We start from the raw sequence: 17661 nt of genomic DNA, 5'->3' as shown, positions 1-17661 counted from the left end.
CTAGGGACCCAGCAATAGGCCAGAGAAACTGTAAGAGAGATCTCCGGGGACTCACAGATCAGCATGGCCATGACCGAGCTATTAACGAGGGCAGCCCTGCACGACATGGACGCAGGGACACGGAGACCAGCTGGGATGGGAGCAGAGTCAGGAAAGGATTCTGGGGGTGAGGCTTCAGCAGAATCTTCACAAAGAAGCAGGAAGTAGCCAGGCCTGCCGGGGCTGAGGCAGGAGCCGGTGCCAGGGAGCGGGAAGTCTGCGCACGAAAGCGTGGAGGCATGAATAACACTGCCTGTTTGGAGAACTGTGTGTAGCTCAGGATATCTGGAAGGTGGGACGGAGCCAAGCATGCAAGGAGAGGTAGCTGGGAAGGAGGGAGGGGCAGGTCACGGAGTGCCTTGGGTGCCAAGCTGTGGAGTTTAGACTGTCCCTTGAGGGTGATGGGAAGTCAATGAAAAGGGGTGGGATTTGCTAGGTCAGAGAGTTCTAGATGCGACCCAGGCTAAGCCAGGTAAAGACCCAGGGCTCTGCCCTGCTGATTAGTTTGGCAAGCCCCCAGCAGAAGGCAGGACCAGTTCCCTCTGCCTTATCCATCCTGCCAGCCACTCCCCAGGCACATGGCTACTGGGGGACGCTCTGTGGTGCATTTCAGGGAGCTGGTGTCTGTAAGGGAAAAGAGCAAGGACTTAGGAATAAGGTGGAACCTGATTTCATTCCTTAAACCTATTTGTCATCTGAAAAGTGGAGGGTTTATCACCTTTCTCACTGGGCTATCGACAGGTTAGTGAGCTGATGCACAGGACAGCTCTTATATGTCCCTGACCCCCTACAGGCGCTTAAAAATGACAGCTACTGTTACTTCAGACTCTGAGGAAGGGAAGCCAGAGGGGGCTGAGGCAGCCCATACAGCTCTGCTATGGGAGGTGAATAGAGTGGGGGTTGGCACCAAACTCCTCCAGGTGGCGGGGGTTCCAGGCCCCGGACTGTCTCTAAGGTAGGGACTTGGAGGCCAGCACGGGCCCCTCCTCCTCCTTCGCAGTATGCAGACCTGGGCTTGAAACACAAAGACACCCCAAAGCTACCAGAGCCCTCGCCTGGCCTGTGGGCCTGCCCAAACGCTCCCTTGGGAGTAAACTGGGAGGCTCAGCAGAGGTCCCAGACATGCAGACCTGCGAGATTCCAGCCCTACCCAGGGGCCTGGCCTGATCTTTCTCCCAGCTCTGACTTCAACCCCAGTAGAGACCCAAGATAGCAGGAGAGTCATGACTCCTGGAGCAGGGCCTGGGTCGGGGGGAAGAGGTCCTCACACATGCTGTGTGACACTGGCCTGGCACGGGCTTCCTCTGGGCTGCGGCCTGGGCTCCAGCATGACGGCAGACGAACCCTGACCGTGCAGCTAGCTGGGCAGAGCGGACATGGAGCCAGGCCTCCCCTTGGTCCAGCCCTCTTTCCATTCCACTTTGGCAGCTCTTCTGAGAAAAAGCCTAAGGTGCCATTGTTCAGAGGGGGACTGGAGACATCGGGCAGGTTAAGGGCTGGGCTGAGGCCAAGGCTGACAAGCTAACAGTAACTCACAGGAAAGAGACTTGACGTCATGGAGAACCCGTGGGTTTCACTTCTTTTCTCATGAGCGCTTCTTACAGAATCAAGAGGCCCAGAAAGTGTGCAGGGGGAAGAATACACACGGCTGGGCTCTGTCTCGCCAGCCCCAGGGTGGCTGTGAGGGGCGCATGGAAGCCTAGTCTGGGCCAGGCTGGGCAGGCAGGCCAGGGACCCAGGAACGTGCCTGGTGAGGCCCACAGACTGTCCCAGGTGGGGCTGCCTGCCCCGTGGCCCTCGAAGTCTTTGTTAGCAAGAAGTGGCACTTCTTACAGTCCCACCTCCCCTTACCCAGCACTAGTTACTGAGTAACCAAGTCAGATAGGTGGACTAGCTATCTCTTAACTATTAGCTGACAGTCCAACTTATTTTTTCAAAGTAGTATGATAATGGCTTTATGGACCCTGTTAAGACTTTGCACTAGAAATGCTTCCGGGGAGGGACAAAGAACAGTGTCCGCTAAAGCAGCAACAGATGAAAAGCAAACACCCCGAAGGACCTACCACCACCAATACCAGCACAACTGAAAATAAGAAACAGCCCTGCAGAAAGACGCTGACCTTAGGAGACGGTGGGGAGAGGCCCCTTTTCTCCAGCATCTACCCACTCAGCCCCTAGTCCCTGAAGCCTCTTCCTTGCTCCAACCACATTGCTGACGGCCCCTATCCCCACGTCAGGCCAGTGGGGACCTAAACTCCCTCACTGACCAATGCCACTACTCCTGGCCTCAGCCCAGCCCTCAACGGCTAGGGCTGCTCTGGTTGGCATGGTGACAGGCTGGGCTGGCTGTGGCTGCAGATGACCTTGGCACTTGCCCTAAGGAAATGAATTCGGTGGCCCATCCTGGGACTGTTCTGGGACTCAGCAGATATGAAAAGGAGAAAAGGCTAGGAACAATAAGAGCCAGGCCCACCTCCCCACCTGCCAAGTCGTCCACTGCCACTGGTAGAGGAAGGCCAGCCTGGAACAGACAGCATGGGGCAGAGCCCTGAGCCAGGCCTTCTGCTTACCAGATGGGACAGGGACAGGCCATGTCTGGGAGGGCCTGTGAGGACAGAGGAACCATCTTGGGGCAGAAAGCCCATCCAAGGAGTCCTCTACTTGTTACTCTTCCTCTAGCTGGGACTGGGCGCTTGCTCAGAGAGATCAAGTTGATTCAGGATTTGGCTCCAAGATGCTTCCCAGAGAACAGAGCCATTGGCTAGTCACCACAAGGAGCCCAGGACTTTATAGAATGAATGAGTAAGTAAGATAATGATCTTTTGTAGGAGACAGGAAAATATAGGCTAGATTGTTTTGCCTTGAGGAGGAATCTAAGTAGGGGAACACTGAGTGCTTGGACAGAATGAAAAGGCATGGCTTTTAGCTCGAGCATGAGGTTTTGTGTGGGCACCTGGGAAAACTCTGGAAGAGTGTGACAGCTGGGAGGGTTTGGAAGAAATGGTCAAGGGTATTAAGCTGGTGTCTCTTCTGAAGATAGGCTGTGCAAACGGCAGAGATGGAAATGTGTTGGTGCTGGCAGAGCTGTGGTCCTGCCCAGGGAGGTAAGAGGATGACCCTCCTCTCAGAGTCTCTGGAGGCCCAGCCCCACGGCTCCTCCCCCTCATCTGCTCCTTCTCCCTGCAGCAAGGATCCAGGGGAGGAGGCATGAGCCAGAGGCCAGAGCTAGAGCAGTAATGCCACCCGCCCTACCTTTACCCCGCACACTAACTCAGGGACAATCAGATGCGGGAGTCATGGGCTTCACGGACTCTGCCCCTGAGGTCTGTCCTCAATTCTGGTGTTACTCTGGGACAGCTCATCTCCGGTCTCGGCACTCAGGTGGTACAGCTTGACTGGAAGAGTAAGGCCTTGGCCAACCACAGAGACCATTCCCAAACCCTTGCTGCCTCCTAGACCAGTCGGTGGCATCGCAGGCTGACCGCCCCACCCCAACCAGGGAAGTGCACATCAGTCTGCTCTGTAAGGAGGGAAAGAGGAAACAGCGGGGAGGAAGAGGAAGTAGAGGACAGCTGGCGGAGAAGACAGCAATCATGCATGAATGGGGGAGGGGAGTGCCATAAGGTCACGTGCTCTTCGGGGATCAGCCCCCACAATGAGGAACCTGAGGAAAGGAAGAGGGTAGAGCCAGGGAGGATGGTTCAGCCCTCCAGGTCCTCCTCCAGGATCTCTCATTCCTTTACAGGGCAGCCTCCCAACATCACAGCTCTTTTTAAAGGAGCCCTTTCTGCTGCCCTTACCAGGCACCACTTGGCAGTTACCAGGAAAGTAAGACAAGAGGAAGCTGCTTTGGGAGCATCCAGGGCCCCGGATCTGAGGCCACAGCAGAAGAGGGAAAAGAACGTTAGACTTAGACCAAAAGAGGCTGAGTCCTAACTTCTGGTTCTGTTACTGTGATTTAGGGCAAGGCCTCTCACCTCATCCTCAGCTGATCTTCTTTTAAATGAGGCAGTAAACTCCTGTCACACGAGACTGCCATAAGGATTAACTGAGGTAACACTTCACCCCTCAGCGTCACTTTGATCTCCCTTTAAATAAGATAGTAAACTCTCATCCCCTGAGATTACCCTAATGATGAATGAAATGAGATATGAGGGCTCTGGCAGTGAGACCCCAGCAAACTCCGGAGGGTGAGCCATTCGTCCCAGATGCCGCCACCAGCCAGCCTTGGTCTTTCTGGCTCACGTGCGACGATCAGGGTGTGGGAGACGACTAAGTAACGTGAGAGTTGACAGCTCCTGTGTTCGTGCTTGCCCAATGCCCCCCGCCTCCCATTCCTGCTCATCCAGCTGCTGCATCACCTGGCCCTCCTCCCACAGGCCTCTTTTCTCCAAGTCCTGAACTGTTCCCCTTGACAGGCCCCAGGAAATGGGCCCAACCCCATAAGCGCCAGCCACAGTCACCTCTCTGGCAAGATGCCCATGGTGCCATCCGCCCCCAGAAATCCCAACACACACGCTGGCACAGAGGCAGGGCGCTGGCCAGGCCCAGGGCCGGGGAGGACCCTGAGAGGCTGTGAGCAAGCTGCCCACCCCATCCTGACAGAGGGTCTAACAGGAGGAGGAAGGCACACCTGGGGCCGCCTCCTCTCAGCCTCACCTCCAGTGGCTGCTCCTTCAGACCCCGCACCCCAGCCAGCACAGCTACACATGACCCAGTCCTGAAGGGACAGGATATGTCTTCACTTCCATGCCTTTGCTTTCTCCACTGCTTCTGCTCAGAATACCTCTAGATCCACCATGTCAATTGCTGACTTTTCCTCCTAATAAAAGTGAATCCCTCCCTCCACTGAAACTCACAAGCACCAAGCAATTACCAAGTACTAACTGCACGCTAGGCACGGGGATAAGTGCTTTAAATACCTTCTCATAGCATTTCACCAAACCCTGTGACAGAGGTACACTATTACTCCCATTTTAAAGGACCTGGACCCTAGAGAGATTAAGTGATATGGCTAAGGCCAGATGACTATGTGATCTTTCCTCCCTCCTCTAACCAGAGGGACAGTGGGGAAGACCATGGACTTGGGAGTCCAAGTCACCTGGATTCAAGTTCAGCTCAGTCATTTACTAGTTACGTGTTGCTGGACAAGCTACAGAACTTCTCTGCTTCATTATGTCCATATGATGGGGAATTTGGTGGGGAAACAAACAATGACCTGGCAGTGAACCACAAACACAATGCCTGGCACAGTAGGAATGAAAAGCGAGTAGAATAATAGTCAATAATTGATGTTGAGTCAGTACTTAATACAAGCCTGGCACTGACCTGAGTGCTCAACCTCCCAACAATCTTCAATCCTCACAGCCGCCTAATGAGGCAGGTGGTAACAGCATCCTCACTGCACAGGGGAGGAATCCAAAGGGCCAATCCACCCTCCAGTGTCCTAATCCAGGAAGGTCTGCTTTCTTCACTTCTGCTGAAATGCCCTCCTTGGAACGTGTGGAAGCAGCAAGTTTTGAAAATGAGAGTACACACCCTCTCTGCAGCTTGCTCCTTAGTTCCAAGAAAGTAGGACCATGTTTTAATCATCTCTGTAGGCCTCAGAGTACAACATGATAATGTGCTCACAGCAGGAACCACAGTGAGGCTTTAGTGTTTGTTAGAAGTCCAAACCTACACACATCAGGACAGAAGAGGAAGAACACTTACCAAGTGCCCTCCATCAGCCATGGGAGGTCAAGAATGTTTACGTATTGAGTTTACCTTCAAGAACCCACCTGACTTTCACCAGTGAAGAAACTGAGGCTCAAAGAAGTTAACTACACAAGGCATACAGTGGTGAAAGGATTTCAATCCATAGCTGTCTTTTTTTTTTTTTTTTTTAATGGAGGTACTAGGGATTGAACCCAGGACCTTGTGTGCTAAGCACCAGCTCTACCACTGAGCCATACCCCACCCCCTATCCATATCCGTCTTAAACCTGGGAGATGTTGGGAAACACAGTAGTTGTACTCACATTTGAAGAAGTGTGTAAATGACGTGTGTGGCTATAAAAAGTTGTGTGTGTTCCTGAGCTCTTCTAAAATGCTGGTGTGGGACAGGCTATCTATAATGATGCACTCTCTCTGCCCCCCATTTTCTCTGAAATATAAGTTACTTTGGTTAAAGGATATAATTAATATATATGAATGAGACTCTATAATAGGGACAAGAGTGGCAGAGAGGTACAATTTTGTACATATCGTAATGAGATGCAGTTTTGTTTATTAAGGGAAAACAGAAATAAAATGTTATTATTTATTTAAGCATCTCAGAAATTGTTTGCTCTATGAGAAACTCCTACAGATTCCTCAGTGCCCTTTTGGTCCATGATCTGTTTCTGTGGATCAGCACCCTGGCAGTGCTGTGCCTGATGATCACAGTACAGTTACCAGTCATGATTTCTGTTATGACTCTAAATGTTACTTGGGCTGCAACCTTGCTTCTTCAGTTTGAGTTTAGCATCTTCCAGGTCAGTGGTTTTCAACTGAGGATGGATATCTGATTTTCCCACAGATGTTTAGGACTTACTCCAGACTTACTAAATCTCTTAAGTTGACATTCTTGGTATCTCCTTGGTATATTATATAAATTATGTCTCAGAGTTTTTATATATCTCAAGATTTTTTCCACTATAAAAATTATCTTCATTCATTTTTATAAATCAGATGTAATGCTCACCATATTCTTTGAAATTAGCTTTAGTGGGTTTTTAGACATTGTCTAATTTTGGGGGGGGGATTGGCTTTATTTTGTTTTTTTTACATTCCTCTGGAAAAACTAATTTCCTTGTTAGCTGCATTATTCTTGTCATGAATTCTCATCAGGTCATTTGCTTTTGAAAATTATCAGTAATAAGTTAATCCACACGTTTTTAGAACTGTCTCAGAAAAGCCCTGTACCAGGTACTCACCCCTGGGTACAGATTTCTGATGACAGCACTCTGACATCTTTAAAAACATATCAGTGGACTGAGTCAGGATTTCCAGGACTCTTCAGTAAAGAAGCTGACAGGTTTATGAGGTTGCTAACCCAAGATTCAGCAGAATAAGAATTATTCACATATGATGCAATGAACCAGTTGTCATTTACGTTTGGAATACTCTTGATGTTATAGTATTCAATTTTCTGAATACATAAGGAAGCCCTTTCTCTTTCTTCTTAAGATACCTGTAACCCATAACAATTAAGAAGACTCTGCAAACTGAAATGAAACATTTGTAAATACCTTTTCCTCCCTACCTGACCCCTTATTTTGTGATCAAGAATAATCTTCCTTTGAGACTATTTTTGATCACAGAAGGGCAGACTGTAGAAAAAAAAGTTGTGTTTCTCTGGAAAACTATGCATTGCCTAGAGGACACCCTTCCAAATTATCTGAATCTCACCTTCCACTGACCTGGAATTGCTTGAAAGAGTAAGTAACTGATAAGTCATACAAAATATATCTATGAAATGATAGAGTTTCAATAGTCTTTCCTTCCAACCAGTTTTGCCTCAATATTCCTGACTTATAAATGGGCATGTTCTTCGTAGTCTCTGTTTTTAAAATTGTGTTAAAACAGTATGTAACATAAAATTTACGATTTAATCATTTTAAAGTGTACAGTTCCGTGGCATTAAGTGCCTTCACATTGTTGTGCAGCCATCACCCCCATCCATCTCCAGAAACTTTTCATCCTCCCAAACTGAAACTCTGCACCCATTAAAGAGTAACTCTCCCTTCTCCCCACCCTGGATTTTCTTTTGTGCCAATTATAACATCTCCTGGCTCCCTCATTTATGAGTGAAATAAAATCTTTTTAACACATGTTCATCTTTACATCATTGTGAGAGTCATGATCTTATCTTTTCCTGAAAAATATCTTTTATCAGTCCTAAACTCAAAAAGGACCAAATAAGTAATTTAAGTGAGTGAGGAAGGCTGGAAGTGATGAGGACTGTCCCCAGTGAGGGCTGTCACCAGTTAGAAAGTGCCTCTGGTGACCATTCTGATTTGCCCAGGACTGAGGAAGCTGGGAATGTAGGATCTTTTGTTTTAAAACTGGAACAAGTGGTCATATTGAGAGCTCGTACCCCAGCTAAAGTGGACTCCTCATCTCCTACTGATATAATTTGGGAATTTAGGCCTGATATTGCTACATCGTCTGTTTTGCAAGAGAAGCCAGGAATCTGGCTATCCATGACAAGTTTCACAATTTGTAAATGATGGCAACTAACATAAAATTAAACAAAACAAATAACAAAACAAAAAACACTGTGCAGACCAAGCAAACTGCCTCTGATGGGGCTGAAAGTTCTCCACTGCGCCCCACACCCCAACATGTCCATGGCCTCCTCAGGCCTCCTCGGTCAGGAGAACTATTCTGGAAGCCTCAGGCCAACTGTTGGGGTGACCACCCGGCTGAGGAGCAGCTGCCGCTCTGGTCTGAGAGGTATGCCCTCCCCTGGTGTCTCTCTCAGGGCCGGGAATCCCTCAGTGCAATTTCCCAGGACCACTGGGTTCTGGTCTTGGTGTTATCCAAGGGCTAAAAGGACCAAAAGGGACACTCAACATCTCCAATGACCAGTGATCACTTTTTCAGCAACTCCACCACACCCTGGCTTCCGTTCCTAGCCTGCAAGTCCGCCCCCTACCCCCGGTGCTCAGTGATAGGAAAGTGAGGCGCTCTGAAGGTCTGCCCCAGAGCGTGTGCGTAGATGAGGACGCAAAGGGACAGCGTCCCGGGGAAAGCGAGGTCTAGGGGGACTTGAGTCAGCTAGGGAGTGCGTGCCATCCATCTCCCTGGCCGGCGCCGCTGAAGGAGACCGGCCGGATCCTGCCAGAGTTCCCGAAGCGCCCTGGGACTCCCGGCCGTTCCCGTCGGGTCTCCCGAAGGAGGCTGCTTTGGCCCCGGGCGCTTAGGGCCGGCGGGGAGCTGCTCCTGGGCCGCGCGCCCACCGCTGCCGCCCTACTCACCAGCTGTCCCTGGAGAAGGCACGGAGGAACCAGACGCCGGGAGCCAAGGAAGACCTCATCTTGCCCAGCCGGTACCCGAGGCAAAGCAGAGGAGGCGGACGAAGGAGGGTGCAGGGCTGGGCACGCGTCCGGAGCTGGCAGCCAGAGGGGTTTAAATGCCCCGCCGCCGGCCCGCCCTGACCCCGCAACCCGTGGCCTTTAGCCCCCGCCCCCTTGCACCTGACCGCCCTCCGGCGCAAACTGACTGACTGCCCATCCTCCGCCGCCGCCTGCTAGCACGGGAGTTTTCTCGCGCTTTGCTTCTGGGCTAGGGACCCACAGCCCTCCGAGTTTCTGGAGGCTCCATCTTCGGGCCTGCACTTTCCGGGTCACTTCCCTCCGGGGAACCGAAAGCCGCGATCCCAGACGTAATCTGTGTGACCTTCCGTCTGCCCACAGCTGCTCGTGCAGCGCCCTCCTCTCCTGATTAGCAGTGGCCCTGGCACAGCCTAGGAAACTGAGGCACGCAGGAGGGCGAGGACTGACCCCCAGTGGTCCTCCACAAGATACTGGTCTGAGTACAGGCGCCCCCTCGGAGCGCAGGTGTTTCAGGGAGATACAATGTTGGCCCCAAATGTAACTTCCTAGGCAACCAACAGGGACTTTCTGTCCCACTCAGACTCCGGACTCTGCATTGAGCCAAACGGGACCCTACCTACCACTCTGGACTCACAGAGAGACTGCGCCCCCATTCCACCCTCGCCGAGACAGCCCTACAGCTAAAGCGCTCTCCCTACTGGAAGGAAGCCGCCAAGCAGCAGTGAAGGGCCAATCTGCGGCACAGAATTCCGTGCTCCTAAAAGTGCCCTTCAGGCCTCTAGCCTGGAGATTTCTAGGATATGTTTCCACCTGTAAAAAGCAGTTATTGTAAGATCTTTGAATATGAACCCAAGGGTGACTTATATAGGGGTGGAGAGGGAAGCGTTTGCCTGGAGAATAAAATCGTTAATAGAAGATAAACTAGGAATGTGTCTGTAAAAATAGGTTTCAGCCCTAACCCCACCCTGCCCCTCAATCCTAGGAGTGCCTAGGCCTGAAGTTCAAGGTCAGAGAAGTGCAGCAACAACTACACCAAACAGCTTCGGACCCAGGAGAGTGAACTTGGTCGCTGCCAGCCCCGGAATCAAGCAAAAAGAGGTAAACAGAATTGTAAAACCCTCCGTTAATGCCAGGCAGTCAAGGGGGGCAGGAGTCCAATAGCAGAAATGAAGACAGCAACAAGCAGAGGGCAGCAGGGAAAGGAACAGAAAGGAAAGGAGAGAGAGGAGAGGAGGAAGGAGCCTGGCTAGAGTGTGTAAGGAATGGAGAGCTGAAAGGCCAGAGGAAGAGCACAGCTGACAGCGGCGAGCCCTGTCTTTACTCACACCATATGCTGTGCCTAGATGCACATTCACTCCAATCTGATAGGCAGCAGTGGGCATTAACCATCCGGGAAGGGTGACCACACATCCTGGTTTGCTTGGGACAGTCCCAGCAGACACCTGCTGTCCCAGAATGTATGATGGACAGCTTTGGGGTCAGTAACACCCAAAAGATACTCGACCTGAAAGAAGGCAGATTAAGGGTGGAAAATAAACTGGAACAATGAGCTGATATTACCAGGAAGACAGCTACTTGTTTCCAAAGGCCTAGAGGGAAGGATAAAGCTAGAAAACAAATGAGCCACAGAAGCAGCTGAAGTTACTTGATGCTCCACGGGAGCCCGGGAAGAGGTTGTGGACATAACCGAGGGAACAGAGCCCATCTCTGGGGCTGCAGAGGTGCTATCCAGACTTCAGTAGTGTGGAGCATCTATCTTTCCATTTCAGACAGAGAGAAGCCAAGGAATAAGACTCATTACCACTCTTCTTGCGTCCCCCTCTGGAGAAGACATGTTTGTGCCCCTCGGGGACCATCCTTGTCTGGGACTGGAACTCTCAGAGAGGCATTAAGAATATGCCCTAGTGGTGGTACGGCTATTATTCATGCCGTGCCAACCAGCGGCTGGGAGCAGGGCCAGCGCCGAGACAGTCTTTGCCTTGTCCTGGTTACCTCCTGTGCGTTCAGCCATATATCCTGTTCAGGGGCCCGGATGGCCGCAGGGACACCCCTACCTATATTCTTTGCTTGCTCCTGTGGGCGAGCTGACAGTCTTGCTTCCTGCTGCTCGGGGGACCGGCAAAGAGGGATCTTTCTTTCACTCACATACACAAGCTCTCCAGACCGGACTCACCCTCCTGTTATCTGGCTCCCCTCACGCACCACCTCCTCAAGCCCTGCAGGGTGTGGACAGCAGTATCTGAAGGAAATAAGCAGGGAAGGGATGAGCTATTGAGTCAGACACTAAAGGAAAAGATCCTTAGTTCTTATGGTGGGGAGCCCTATAATTTGTCAAAAATGCTTACTATGGCTGAGGTATCAGACACTCATAAAACAGGAGCTGGCAGGTAAGGGCCTTTTTGCCCATCAAATACCAGTTCTACTGCCAGCAAGTTTCACTGACCATTCATGGGACTTTTTGGGTAGCCAGTTATCTGTGTAGGCCCTTCTAGACATCGCAACAAGTGTCGCCCCTGGTTTATATAAAGATACACATAAAGACAACCTGAAAGAGGCAGTCCTCAGGAAGGGTGAAGCAGACTGGGGACGTGGTTCGATTATTATGGTCTCCCAAAGTCAGCTTGTTCCGGGGGAAAAATAAAAAGGAACATGTAGTAATGATAAAAGGGAGGCAGTCTCAGGTAGTCTGAGGACAATTTCTGGTTGCTCTAGTATCTAAAAGTAACGGTTCATTCATTTATTCATTTAACCAACATTTGTTGAGTGCCACCTAGGCGCCAGGCACAGTGCTAGACACTGAGGATACATTGATGACGAAGACAGGCACAGCCCCTGATCTTACAGAAGGCACAGCTGAATGGGACAGAGATGTAAAGAGACGTAATTCCACCTCAGAGAGCCCTAGTAGAAGAGAGTCACTCCAGCCAGACACAGCTTATAGGGAGAGGTTCATACTGCTATGGTGGCCCCGAGGAAGGATCAAAGAACTCTGCAAGAGTCTTGAAAGTCTTCGCAGTAGGTACTACAAGGAGCAGATGTGAAGTATAGCTAGGCACATGCCAAGTAGAGAGGAGGAGACAGGTAAGCGAAGCATGACAAAGCATGGTGTATTTAAGAAATGGTGCAAAAAATTCTGTGTAGCTGAAGAGTATACACTCCAGTGAGGAGCTGCAGATGTGGCTGTTGTTACTCGTGGTAAGGAGGCGTAAAAGTCAAGGTTAAGGGGTTGGGATTTTGTCCTTTGGACAGTTGGGTGTTACGAAAAGGAATTTTTCAAGAAAGGCTGAGACATGATCGGATTTATGTTCTTAGAGGAGAAATGGCCATTTAAAAGGCCTTGTCGGGGGAAGGATATAGTTCAGTGGTAGAGCACATGCTTAGCATGGATGAGGTCCTGGGTTCAATCCTTGGTATCTCCATTAAATAACAAATAAATAAATAAAAAGCCCTATTACGCCCCTCCCCCCCAAAAGGAGAAAGAATAAAAGGCCTTGTCAGACTTCTGATTCTGGGCCAAGATCAAAGAGCCTCAGTTCTCCCTACCCTTCTTGCTAAGTGCTAAAAACTCTGGGGGTTGTATATACAAGAACACAAGAAAACTCTGAAAGTGGAGAGAAGAAAGATTAGCTAGGAGCATCGAGATCCAAGGAAACACATAGTAGTTATTTGTCTGGGTTTGCTTTTTGCTTCATTCATCCTGGACTGGGTGCTGGAGAAGCCAGCAATCCAGAAGCACCAATGGCACAGACAGAAAGGAAAAGGGGAAAGCACCAAGAAAGCTGGCCATCTAGCTAAAGGATCAAGAAAGGGGCGGCCTACTCCAACCAAACACCACAGAAAACACTGCAGCCCCACCCCAATTCTGGCAGCAAAGACAGAGTGGGGAGCCTCAACTTCCATTTTCTCCTGGCTGTAATGAGGTGCCCCCTAGCCCCACCATCAGGGTGGTGTCAGAGAACTCCCGTGAGAAGCCAGGACTTCCACCACCTTCCAGTGGTGATGAGCCTCCCACCTCCACCACCCGGGGGTCAGTGGAGGTCGCACGGGGAGCAATGGGAGGCCTCCTCCCACTCCCATCGGGGTGGTGTCAGTGGAGGTCCAGCAGGAGCCAGAACTCCCACTATCCAAGCAGGAATGAGGTGCCTTCTCCACCACCTGCAGGGATATTGACTGCGGACAAGTAGGAAACCTGGATTTCTACCACTCACCTGGCAGAGGATTGAAAACATGATCCAACTACATGCTGTCATTTTCTTAAAAAAACTAAACACACACTCACTATACAACCCATTAGTTGCATTCCTGGGCATTTATCCCAAATAAATGAAAATTTCTATCCATATAAAGCCGTATACAGTTGTCCATGGTGGCCTTATCTATAATAGCAAAAACCTGGAAACAACCAAAATGTCCCTCAGTAGGTGAATAGTTAAACAAACTGTGGTACTAGGTCAGCTGGACATGTGAATTCAAGTTAATACCTAATTTGCCTTCACCAGTACAGATTTCAGCATTATTCCTTAGATTCCAAATTATTCCAACTGCTTTTATTTAACACCTTCCTCTGTACCACTTAATGGCTGCAAGGTAATACTTCTTTCCATTCCTAAGACAAGAAAATTTAAGCTTATGGAAGAGAACAGTCATGTTCTGAATCACATAGTGATGATGATGGAAAGATAAGATACCAGCTCTCCCCAAGGCCACTCCATACGCAGATCAGAGTCCTGCTCAGTGGCCCCTGGGGTGACTATGGAAATGCTTCCCTGCCTTACACTGCTGCTCTCTTATATCTACAATTGGGAATACAGTTTTATTGCACCATTGTGAAGCAAGAGGAATGAAACAGGGAGAACAGGTTGGACAGAGGAAAATTGGAAATTGGGTCTAGAAGTCAGAAGCATGTGACTTCAAAGAACTATTGATGCTTTTCATAGGCAAGAATTGGACGGTCTTGTAGGGAAAAGTTTACTAATAAGATTAAAGTTCTGAAAAAACAAACCAGTCCCACTAAATAAAGACTGAAGTTACTCTTGCTACCCTCAGATGTCCTTGGCGGCAAAGGCAGGCACCGGATCTGGAAAAACTCTTAACATCTCCTTTGACCCAGCAATACCTTCCCCCTAGAATTTCTCCACAAAACGCTTTAGCACTGGCCTCAGACCCATAGCTCCTAGCACACTGCTGGCATTCCTTGTAAACTATGTAAAGAACAGGCTTCAAGAGGCAGGAATCAAGTCCGAGACTGAAATTCCCGGGAGAAAGAGCCCTAATCCTAGTACTTCAGAGAACTGCTTATTTTCAGGCCCAAGCCCTTCCTTCTTCAGAAATAAATATCGTCGAAATAAATGTTCACCTTATGCTAAAATGTGCTTAAGTAATTTCTACTGACTGAGCACTGTTTCTAAACTTTTTTCCCCATTCCTTCTAATAGGTGTGGACAGGTTCTTCCCAGTTTACAATGACAGAGCTTCAGCCAGAGGGAGGAGAGCATGCTGGGGCACCCCTAGGGAAAAAACAAAAAACAGAAAATTCATTAGTTTCTTTCAAAATCTTTGTGTTGCTTTATCACTTTATCCTTCAAATATTATAAAGTTCTCCTCTATTTATTGCAAAGAATGAGATTTAAGACACACACACACACAAACCTCAACATTAAAAATCCCATCAGGTTGAAAATCATAGATGAACTATGAATGACTACACAGTCTGGTTAATTAACAAGTATTTAAAAGTCAAATCTGAAATTCCTTATGAAAACTTCCCGCAAAGTGAACTTGAGAAGACCTGTATCATAAATTAACACTCTTCATGCACGTGTATAATCAGACCCAGTAATCAGACCAGCCTTAGGTTGCGATTCAGAATAGTCTTTCTTTGAGACCATTTTTGATCAAAACAAAGGAGGCTATAGAAAAAATTTTATGCTTCAGTGGAAAATTATTGTCTAGAGGACTCCCTCCCAGGTTATCTGATTTTAGCCTGTAGTTGATCTAATTTACAATTCAGAAATTATAAATAACTATGAAAAAAAGTCAGTTTTGTCTCCATTTGAACTTTCACAACATTCCTTTATCCATGAGTATTTTTTCTTTTACTTTTCCTTGGAACCAGTTACAACATCTGCTTATTTTCCTTATGGGTTTAAGTCTTTAACATATGTTCATTTTAATACCTGTATGAGAGATTTTTACCTTTTTCTGAAAATTATCTTTTAACATATATAAACAATTACCATGTAAGTCAGAAAAAATATGTAGTACATAGAATTACAAGTAGTATACTATGGTTAGGCAGGAGGAATAGTTGCTTCTGATTAAGAGAAATCAGGTAAGTTTTCATAGAGCAGGTGGTGGTAACTAACACTTTGCCTTAAGGGTGAGCAAACTTTTAAGACTGAGGATTGGAAGGATATTTCAGGCAAACAATAGGCCTGTTAATCCTAAGGGACTCTTCTGACCCAATGTCATTAGCCAGCACTCAGCATCCTAGAGTCCCAAGGAGAGGCCTGACTCAATCCTATGAGACTCACGTAGGAGCAGTTCCAATTTGGAACCAATCCCAGGAAACCTCCCTATATATCTTGCCTGGCAAGGCTTACAGTCCCAGCTTCTCAGCTGATGAAGGACTCCTGGCAAGCACAGGAGCATGAGGCATGATGGTAACTGGGATAGCTGGCTCATCAGTTACCAAGTATCAAAGCAATGTATCTTGAAATGAGTATCACGGCCCATTTCCTGTATGTCACATAGAACATAACACAGCCTAAACAAATTTCCTGTCCTGTGCTGTCTTGATAGGCGAGGTGTATAGTTGTATGGATCTAATTGCAAGTTACTCCTGGAGTCAAATTAAGTTTCATTAACGATTATTAATCTATACATTTGCATTTTGCCAATGGTGAAGAGGGAGGAGTAGGTAAGGGATTCAGAAAATGTAATAGAAAAATACATATTTAGCAGAGCATTAACCAAGTCTCCAGCTATCATTGTTTTTCTGTGTCCGACGACATTCCTTCACGAGTGGGTCTCCCAGGTGAGCCACTATACTCACTATAGACTATTACTTAGTGCAGACACTAGAGTATGAGCCACTTACATGGTTAGTCTACTAGACTAGGAACAAACACCTCCACAGTTTTCAGAAACCCATGTCCAGCTAAACTACTGCTTCCTATTGTACTGGCCCAAGCTCCAATCCTGCTCTTCTTCAAACTCGTTTTTCCCCTTAATCCTCCATCATTAGTCTCAGCCTCAACCTGTCCCTTGCCTTATGTCTGTGTAGTACCCCCCCCCAATCCCAGCTCTGTTTCTGGTCTCCCCTCATTGCTATCCCTGACCCAAGTTACCAGTAAGGTAAGAACACAGAGTTACCTGATGTGGAAAAAGACTCCTGACGCTGAACCCTAAGACAGAGCTGTATGAGAGCCAGGTTTCATGTGTAGGATGTAAGGTCCCAATGAGTGACAGGAAAAGATGGGTTGGACAGCTCTATGGCAATTGCTTTGAACTCCTTAGGGAAAACACAGTGCCCACCTGGGGAAACCATGTGCTACCATGTCCCTCCTCCAGCTGAACCAAAACTCAAACTTGGCAATGTAATAGGGTAGGTGAATCCTGTCAGATGAGGATACCTACACAGTTTTGAAAAGCCAGGAAGAATTTAAAGGTAAACATTATCTCACTCTCTGGTTTAGCAATGAAGGTGTGCTAATTTGCAATTTAAATGACACACCCATCCATTTGGCAACTAGGCAAACTCTCTTCCCATGATTCTCCACCTTAAAAAAAAAAAAGCCTGGTTTTGGTGGTAAGAAGGCTCAGGGTAGGATGGCGCAATGAATAAAATAAAATACCCAAGTGTAAATCAAATGTAAATGTCATCATAACCTAGTTACATAGAAAACTATTCCTCTTACAAAAGGTCAAAATGGATGTCTGAAATATCTCACTGAATTCTCACAACTCTATGAAGTAAGTACTATTATCATCCCCAATTTGGAGATGATAAAACTGAGGCACGGAGTTCGAGTAACTTGCTTAAGGTCACACAGCTGATCTGTGGTAGAACCAGAATTTAACCTGTGACGTGACCTTAACCTCTGCACAAACTATCCCATAGCAGTAGGGCCTTTGAAGACAGAGCAAGAAAGAACTTTGACAACAAAAAACAATGTTTAAATCTCTAGAAGATTCTATTCAGAGGCAAGATGGAAATATCACTTTTCCCATCCCTAAATTGAACCACATATTCTTACTCTCATCCTAAGATTTCAAAGCTTCTTTTACTAAATTACCATTTTGTTCTTTTCGTAATTTCTACCCTTTTTCATGGTCTTTGAGCCCTGATCTTCTCAACTTTTCTATACCTGGGAATTCACCAGATTATAAAACCAGGAGACTGGGTGCCCAGTCTTTCTTATGGAAAGGCCACAAAATGCAGCAGCCTCTGTGTTCTAATCACCACTTGATAATAACTGTCATGTCAGAAGTCCCACAACTATGGGGCACTACTTTCCTCCCTACACCTCCTATTATTGGGGG

At 48.0% G+C, this 17661-nt stretch overlaps 2 protein-coding genes across 6 annotated transcripts in view; both read right to left on the bottom strand.

The window, feature by feature from the left end:
• SLC37A2 (solute carrier family 37 member 2) overlaps nt 1–14513 on the bottom strand; it is a 28794-nt gene extending 14281 nt beyond the window's left edge. Inside the window, exons 1-2 of one of the 5 annotated variants that reach the window (XM_074357090.1) lie at nt 9041–9158; nt 56–5715 (exon numbers count right to left, since the gene is read on the bottom strand). Coding sequence is in view for 2 of the 5 variants with exons in the window: in XM_045521678.2 (XP_045377634.1) it covers nt 9041–9099 (59 nt within the window). In the remaining 3 variants the exon portion in view is untranslated. Of the gene's footprint in view, nt 1–55; nt 5716–9040; nt 10074–11291; nt 11358–14474 lie in introns of those variants that run through there. The other 4 variants (XM_074357092.1, XM_074357091.1, XM_045521678.2 and 1 more) reach the window with 4 other exon arrangements.
• The window catches only part of CCDC15 (coiled-coil domain containing 15), a 62566-nt gene continuing 58977 nt past the window's right edge, over nt 14073–17661 (bottom strand). Inside the window, exon 15 of the mRNA XM_045521677.2 lies at nt 14073–14624. Within this exon, the coding sequence (XP_045377633.2) occupies nt 14591–14624 (34 nt within the window). The 3' untranslated portion in view covers nt 14073–14590. The remainder of the gene's footprint in view (nt 14625–17661) is intronic.

Source organism: Camelus bactrianus, chromosome 33 (genome assembly GCF_048773025.1).
Source record: "Camelus bactrianus isolate YW-2024 breed Bactrian camel chromosome 33, ASM4877302v1, whole genome shotgun sequence".
NCBI classification, from domain to species: domain Eukaryota; kingdom Metazoa; phylum Chordata; class Mammalia; order Artiodactyla; family Camelidae; genus Camelus; species Camelus bactrianus.
The sequence above is the reverse complement of the archived record's forward strand: the minus strand, read 5'-3'. Positions and strand labels throughout refer to the sequence as shown.